General features: G+C 38.0%; 1 protein-coding gene across 1 annotated transcript; it reads left to right on the top strand.

Moving 5' to 3' along the window:
• Positions 1-5925: 5925 nt before the first annotated feature.
• Positions 5926-7973, top strand: LOC143876859 (uncharacterized protein At1g01500-like). The gene is made up of 2 exons (XM_077378546.1): positions 5926-6732; positions 7538-7973. The coding sequence occupies exons 1-2, from the start codon at positions 6133-6135 to the stop codon at positions 7775-7777; spliced, it is 840 nt and encodes a 279-aa protein (XP_077234661.1). The 5' UTR covers positions 5926-6132; the 3' UTR covers positions 7778-7973.
• Positions 7974-8408: the final 435 nt, after the last annotated feature.

Here is an 8408-nt window from a genome sequence, read left to right as displayed (position 1 = left end):
TATGGTAAGTTTCGAAATGCAATCCAAGAGAATTGTGGGTGCAATTTTTGTTTATATTTCTGTTAGGGGTAAAATCGGTATACACGGTACCGACACTCGAAAGCCATTCTCCACTACTCGACCAGGTCTAGTCAACAGCCACCAGCAACACTCGTTAACTGATCACACCCCCAACATTTCTCCATCGTGCGGTAGCGAACCTCAAAGGGGACGCGACACAATCGCGGGAATCTCACCATTATGCGACCAATCTGGACTGTCGTTATACGAATGGCACTCAATTTAAATTCAAAACGTCCCTCTAAGGCCATTGCCCGAGATCTCCGCCCCGATTACAGATATAGCGCTACCTTCAAATTCAAAACCTCCCGCCGAGGCCATCACTCAAGATCTCCGCCCGGAATTACAGGAAATCAGATCTCCATGATCTCATCCTCCATCCATCACTCCACACAGGCTAAATCAAAGGCCTAATTGATATCTTCAAGATCGTGGGCCTCCTCCCCAATAAAGAAGGGTCTACGTACTCAAGCAAAGGCAATTGGAAATCAATTCTCCTTCTCCTACTTTGGTCTGGTAACTTGTCTTGGCCATCCTCCCTATCCATCGTCCATTATCTGTGATTGCCTATTTCTGACTTGAGTGTCGAAGTGGCCGTACGGAGTCACCATTCCGGGTCCGCTGACGCTTTTTCTGTGAGCCCAAGATTACAGGTTCTGCTAGGCTAGTTCGTGCAGTCAGATTTTGGGCGTCATCAATTTCCAATCTACAATCAAATTAATTTTGGAGGATGACTACGGCCCTGATTGTTTTAGATTATGAGAACGATTTTAGTCTCAAACAGATTATTAGACTCAAAATTTTGTTATTTTTATTGTAAAAATCAGTTTGGATCTAAATTTATTTTTCAAAATCCAAAACAATCAGGGCCTTAGGTTTAATTTTGAGTCCAATAATCAGTTTTTGACTCAAAATTAATTCTCAAAATCTGAAACAAACACGGCCTAATTTTGAGTCCAATAATCAGTTTTGGACTGTAAATCAATTCTTACAATATGAAACAAGCAGAGCCTAAGAGGGCAAGGAGTGACTGTATTTCCACCTTTTCCTTCTAGGGCAGAGTGGGTTGGATTTACATCTGTCACTGATTTGGTGGCTAGGATCTTTTAATCAGGGCCCTTCACGGTAGACATGGCAAACTAATAGCTCCAATCTGTAAAAAATGTATCACAAGGTGGAGGAGATTGCATCGATTGCCATAAAGTTACAAGGTGCGGAGGCAAAGGTTTCATAAAAAGAGAAAACACTTCCAAAACAGGATTTCGTTTTGGGAAATAAAGACGAACGTGGAATTGATGGACAATTTTGGCAATCCCACAATTTTTTCTTGCATTTCGTTGAGATATGAGCTCACTTCCTTGTCTTTTGAGCATGTATTACAACCTGATTTCATCTTTATCTTCGATATGAAAGCCCGTTTTGCTAGCAGACCTCTAAAAAGAATGAATAGAGAAGTACATGAGAAAACACATCGTTTTTTTTTTTTGCTAGATGGAAAATGATTTCAGTGCTCCAATGTTATGGGCTTACCCGATGCGCGTGGTTTACGGGTGATTGCACGCATCCGAAGGGAATTAGTCCCACTCTACAAAGTGGGGTGGGGACACCCTACGTCATCAAAAAAAAAAAAAAAATTGTTTATCAAAACATTGGAGCACAGAAATCATTTCCCTTGCTAGATTCTGAATTCTTATGGGTTACTTCTATAGGCACTGTTTACGTATAAATGATTAAATAACACCAACTTCAATGGCTTAAGCTTTTGGAGTAATTGGTTGTTTCACATGATACAGGTTATGGGTTTAAAACTCAAAACTCATCGCCGTTAAAAGTCCATGTGTAAGGCCAACTCAAAAAAAGGGGGTCACAGATGAGTGGAAGTGTTGAAGTATAAATGATTAAATAAAACCAACTCCAACGCCTTAAGCTTTTGGAGTAATTGGTTGTTTCAGACACTACCATGTTTTAATATTTACAGCAACTCGGCTTGTCTTTTCTCTTTCTAATTGGATTCTGATAGCTTTTTGGGAACCGTGATAAAAGACAAGATGAGTTAGTGAAATTATCAAAACATGGCTATGGCATAATCAGTGGCCTTCTTATACACACAAAGAATGCTGTGCATATATTTCCTTAGTGAGTAGAGAGTGGGTCTGAGCACAAGTTTATCTTTTAGGCCTTGCTATGGATGGTTCATGCATAAAAAAAATAAAAATAAAATCACACTCATCGGACCATCTTAACGCTCTAATTTGTGGTTTTACATGAACGGTGGGTCGGTGGTCTCTGTCTGTACTCATAACCACAAATTAGAGCGTACGTAGGAGAGTGGATTTTGATGCATAGCAAGACATAACATATAAAGGGTTTGGATCAATGAACAAGCAGTGAGCTGCTGTTGGATCAAATATCAAGGGTGTTGTAAGCCGTTACACCATATAAAATCTCTAAAATTGGACGGTTAGTATTTCTCACTTTATAGACCATTGCCCATTTGCCCACCTACAGTATGATCAAACATCTCTCGTCTCACATACTACGTGTCACCTGGCGGCCACGTGATGATTTTTATGCCAGGTGTTGGGAAACCAAAAACACTAGAAAAAAGAGCCTAACGTGAGACACGCATGGCTTCCCACAGCCGTGTCATGAGACTGGTACCGTTGAATATACCGACGCGTGTCAGAAAAAAACCATACAACGTAGCAGGATAGTCACCTTTATCAAGAGAGACTTTTGGCATGGCCAAATAAAATCTCATAACAGGGAATGTGCTCTTTCCCCAATTGGGCATCAAAGTAGGAAGATCTACTTGTATGCCCACCCCAGCCCAGCCCAGCCCACCCCATCAAACGTGAGGTTTGCAATGCTGGCTCCACGCTATGCATTGGCTTGGACGGATGTCGTGGGACTCACCCCATCTAAACATGAGGTTAAATGGTGGCATGGATTTGGATGGAGATGGTGGGCCCACTCATTGATTGGTGTAAATTGGTGGGCCCACCATTGTTCTGAGTAGAGAGGGTGAACTCTCGCATATCAAAACACGGGCTAGGTATGAAATGGAGGGCACCATTCTACATGGAACTATTATTGATCGATGCAATTATGTATGATAAAAAAAAGGGAATTTATTTCAGCGCTCCAATGTTTTGATAAACATGCGCTCCACATGTTTGTCATGTAGTATTTAAAGGCTTTAAGAGCTTTTTGAGAACCGTAAGATTCCTCTTACAGCCCTTTAATTAAGTACTACACGACAAAAATTGGGCGCATGTTTTTTTTTTTTTTTTTTTTTTTTTTTTTTTTTTTTGATAATGTAGGATGTCCCCACCCCCTTCGGGAGTAGGACTAGTCCCTACGGATGCACGCAATCAAAACATTGGAGCGCAGAAATCATTACCCTAAAAAAATAATGAAAAGTTTTTATCTTTTTCTTTATACTGTTGCTAACGTGAGGAATCGAAGAATTATAGATCAATATACATAAAGGATTTTGTTCTGTGAACCGTAGATTTAACATTGCTATCACAAGAGTGAATGGGTGGGTATAAAATGATGGGTATCACCTTAACGAAAACATGTGTTGTAAAATGAAGTCGCCATTTATGCTATGCATTAGGTGGGGAAAAAAGTCCACCAGAATAGATTCCATCAATTATATTTAGGGCACATTTGGCTACCATAAATTTTTTTCCTTGAAATATTAACTTATCCAATGGTGAGCGACTGTGGGAGAGGGATAGATATGAGAGAGACTGAGTGTGGAGAAGGATAGAAAAGCCTGAAAAATCAAGAAATAAAATACTCCACTTAAAATCTGATCGATTTTTTTCTTATTTTTTAGCCACTTCTCACCCTTAACTCATTCGTCCCCTCTCAAGTCTACTCCTCTCAAGTCTCTCCTTCTCCCACCCGCCCTACCCTTCTATTACCACCTGGATACACTGATTTATCATGAAAAAAAAATTCCTTGCTACCGACATGGCCTTATTGGAAAAAGTGTATCGATAAAAACTTTTCATGGAAATAAAACAAATGATAGAGGAAAGAAACATGTTCAAAACATATTACATATAATATTCCTGTATTTCATATTACATATAATATTCCTGTATTTCAAGTCTCAACCGAGTTGAGTGGGTGATCAATCTTGGGTCATTTGACTTTTTGATGCCTAGGTGGTGTTTGCCGAGTACCAAGGTGCATTCCCGCAATAATGTTGCTGCCCTTTTTTAAATCTGATTTTTGGACTTCTAAATGGCATAATTATGGAAAGTGGTAAACAACGAAGTTGTAGGTCTTTTTGAGTTGTTTCCAACAAGTATTTGTGCTCGAAAGTTATGACAATTTTAGTGGATTGTGTCTGTGGGTTTCCAAACCAGTCAAAGTTAGTGGGTTCCTATGCAATTAATGTTATGTTAGTCCCTAAGTTAGCTCGTTGAGGAAATTGGACTAATTTGCTTTGGTTGTCTTTTATTTAAAAAGTTATAAACCATGTTTAGGGGTGATTTTGGATTTTGATAAACTTATGTAATTGATGGAACATCAATTGGGTTGAGTATTGGTCCAATTTCGGTTCTTCGTCTCTGTTGTGTTTTTTAGTTCTTATTTCTCTTCTTCTTCCCTCTTAAGCACCAACATTACTTTTATTCAGCTCCCTCGAGTACCTTGAGACATAAGATATGGATATTTTTCTTCATGTAAAAATGGTATAGTTTTCAATGTTTGGGCGGAACTGTTGTAACGGGATTAGAATTATTTTATATTGGTTAGGTGTTAGTCATACTATATCTTGTATTTTGTAATCTTAGCATACAGTGAAAGCTCGTAATTCTTAGTTAAATAAGTAGCGATTTTTTAAACAAGCTTTAAGACTAATAAAATTTAATCTCAATACAAGGTCTATTTAGCAAGAGTTTTAGTGCATGGGAGATCTACCACTAATATCAGATTATAAGTGGTTGCTTAATGGGAGTAACACACATAAAAGGCATTAAGAGTGCATTAGGGTATCTCTGGGTGGTTCATGATTTACCAAGGCAAAGACCTAGATTCCATTGATTTGAGCATCCAGACTTGAATACATTGGCTTATCATCTCCATCTGATCACCATAGCTGGAGGATTCGTTTTCCGCAGTAGAATTAAGTTAATGGCAAATAAAGCCCAAGCTGGTGCTTAGACTAATAATTGTGGCGGACAAACGAAAGCATAGGCTAAAAATCAATAAAAAAGTGTTTTCTCCGTACATGCTTTGAGTGATCCCACCTGATTTTCATGCCAATAAACCTTTGACATTTATAGCCCATCAGAATTAACAAATGAGTGTTCTGACTGATTAAAGATGGTAGTTGTTACTTGTTAAGCCTCTGCCTGACGAACACTTTTTTGATGTCCACAGTGCCATATGTATGTGATCGTACCCTTAGATCCAACCAACAACCGGAAGTCTGGCCAAATGCCGTTGAGATCAACTCGGTCGAATGGTCTTAAGCCCTTGATCCATCCAGTCTTGTCTAGGGTTTCAGTAAGAAAAGCTAAAACTGTTTTTTTTTTTTTATGTCCTTAGTCTTACAAATGTAATGTCCACTCGTCATGGGATTAACATCACGTGGCATGTGGCTCCAACGTGATGCTCTACAAGATCAACAGTCCAATTTAAATAATTTTTTTTTATCTTCCATGATAATATTTAAGTAATTTTCTTGGGAAGCATTACTCTGGAAAATTACTATTACTTTTATTTCCATGATAATATTTTAAACATTTTATAATTTATTAATTTTGGATGTTCTTGGGTGGATGGTCTATTTTTATATTGGACTCTACCTAGAGTCTCTCAAGCATTTGTAACGTAGTGTAATGGGAAAAGGGGGATATTTAGGTGGCCTCAACCCACTCCAAATGCCACTTCTAAAACATCACCTGTTTACACATCTAACTATCTATTTTTAGTAAATCCATGGCTGTTTTGAACCCAGCTCTCTAGAACCCAAAACCCCAAACTTCTTACATCTCCCTACACTTTCTCGTTTTGCAGTTCATTTGCTTGAATCTTTGAGTCCTCACCATGGAAGTTGAGAATCAAATCTCGGATCCTACAAAATTCAACAACTCCTCCATGGGTCATTACAAGTCTCATAAAATCTCTAATTGCATGTTTGAAATTAGGGTCATTTACCTAAGAATAGTCAGCAGCTCAGACATGCAAAACAGCATGAAGATCGTTTTCCCATCAAGGGATCTCAAGACTTGTTTGCAAATCAACGGTTTGAAGATCGACCCATCTGTGAAAATCTCAAGAAATTTAAACAGACACAGATCAGAGGCATTGATTTATGAATCTATTTATGTGAACACAGACCTCATCAAGCTCGGTGGCCCTCTTCTTCCTTTTGAGATTCACATGAAGGGATCCTCTGTTCTTGTTTCAGGGGTCTTAAGGAGAAATAGGGATAGGTTTAATGGATCTACTGATGGTTGCATGTGGTTGATGGAATGCAAGGAAGGTGAGATTACAGAGATTAAAAGAGGAGGACTAGTTGATGTTTTTTTTGCTGGGAATTCAGGGAGGCCTGTTATTTTGAATGGGGTGGTTGAATTAAAGAAGAGGTGGAAAGGGTTGAATTGCATTCCTGAAGATGACGAAACAATCAACTTTAATTCCAAGGTCAAAAATTTTTCTCTTCTTACTGGTTTTCTGGACCTTTTTTGATTTAGTATTTGATTTTTCTGAATCTATCTATGTGGGCAAATGCATGTTGCTGTTCCTTTTCTTATTTTTTATATTTACAATTTTGTGGGTATCAGCTAGTGGAATAGCATAAGGAAAGTCTAAGGTCAGATATATGTAAGGTGTTTGATTCCATCTTAGGACTCAAGACATTCAGATCCATGTTCTTTTTCCTTTTGTCAATTTGTGATTTGTTTTTCATATTCTTCTCTTACTTTGAGGATTCTATTTTGTGGGTATCAATGATTATCCTTGATTTTGGCATTTTTTTTCTCTTTTCCCCTCCTTGTGGGGTTCTCTTTCATTTCTGGTTGATGGTTAACACAGTATTACTTTTTGTATTTCTCTGTTTATTCTTCTTGAAATATCTTAAGCATTCCTTCGTGTTGAGTCCTTGACTTTTGATGACAAAGAATGGGAATAAAACTCTCCAACTTTCCATTTTTTTTGCAAAAAAATCGATTCCCACAAGTTGTTTCGTCACAGACACATACCTACCTCATCAAAGTATAATGGCCTTATTTCTAGGGAAAAGACAAACGAGATAGGGTGGAAATATCATTTCCTATTGCATAATTTTAAGGGTTACGTCACCATTCACCAGCTCCCTCCATAAAAAATTAAAAAAAAAAAGTTTATTATATAGTTGTCCATTCTCACATAATAATATCTGGTATCCCACAATAATTGCTTATAGTTTTTCTCAATTGAAAACTAATTTTCTTTTTCTCAATGTATGCAGGAATCAGAATCAGAGGAGAAACTGAATAAAGAGTTTGACGATGGGTGTAGTGATCCCCATTATGAAGTCCATGAAGAAATGTTCGTTGAAGAGGATGATGAGGAGCTTCCATGGTTCAATGCAGGTGTTAGGGTAGGAATGGGTCTAGGTCTAGGGATGTGCTTGGGAGTTGGAGTGGGATTAGGGTTAGGTATCAAAACTTATCAAGCCACTAGTAGAGCTTTTAGAAGGTTTATCTAACTCTCATACACGGAAACTTGATTAGGCTCACCGCTCACCTACAGAGGAGGTCTGACATTCTGAGTGAAATAAAAGATAAAATAGCCTACACTTGCTAATTAGTCTGCCTGATAAGTTACATGTTCTATGAGGAGAACTTTGTGTATCTGCTTTTCTAATGAATATAATCAACTTGAAACTAAGTTTATTTGCTGTCTCTCCATGATATGAATCTCGTAAGAGTTTGTGCAGATGGAGTCCGAAGAGTTTTTATATGGTGTATGTGCACCTATTGTTTTTCAAAAAATTTCAGTGGTGCAGATCGGAGGGTTAAAATCATGATTTATTAAGTACTCACCCAACAAATGAATGGTTTGGATATTTGAACAAGGTGGATGTGACCGTATATTTCTTTTTTTGTTAAATAAGATCACCTTAGGGGTGTCAGCAGCTTGTCTGTTCTTTGGCAATCCATTTTTAAGACTACGTACGTGGCAAGCCCCACCCTTGAACGATCTAGATCGATCCAGATGCATCTGGGTGGTGTAATCATCATTTTCTTTAGGCTATTGATATTGGCACTACCATGTTTTTATAATAGCAATAAATCATTTTGTCTTTTATTATTAGGGAAAATTCTAAAAAATATGTG

Source organism: Tasmannia lanceolata, unplaced genomic scaffold (genome assembly GCF_043159265.1).
Source record: "Tasmannia lanceolata isolate RefF3 unplaced genomic scaffold, GAP_Taslan_0.1 ptg000005l, whole genome shotgun sequence".
Classification (NCBI taxonomy): domain Eukaryota; kingdom Viridiplantae; phylum Streptophyta; class Magnoliopsida; order Canellales; family Winteraceae; genus Tasmannia; species Tasmannia lanceolata.
Note: the sequence above shows the minus strand (reverse complement) of the source record. Positions and strands in the feature narration are given on the sequence as shown.

Coding starts and splice junctions, on each gene's coding strand:
- LOC143876859 (XM_077378546.1), top strand. CDS start 6,133: ATGGAAGTTGAGAATCAAATCTCGGATCCTACAAAATTCAACAACTCC. Junction 6,733..7,537: donor CAATCAACTTTAATTCCAAG/GTCAAAAATTTT, acceptor CAATGTATGCAG/GAATCAGAATCAGAGGAGAA.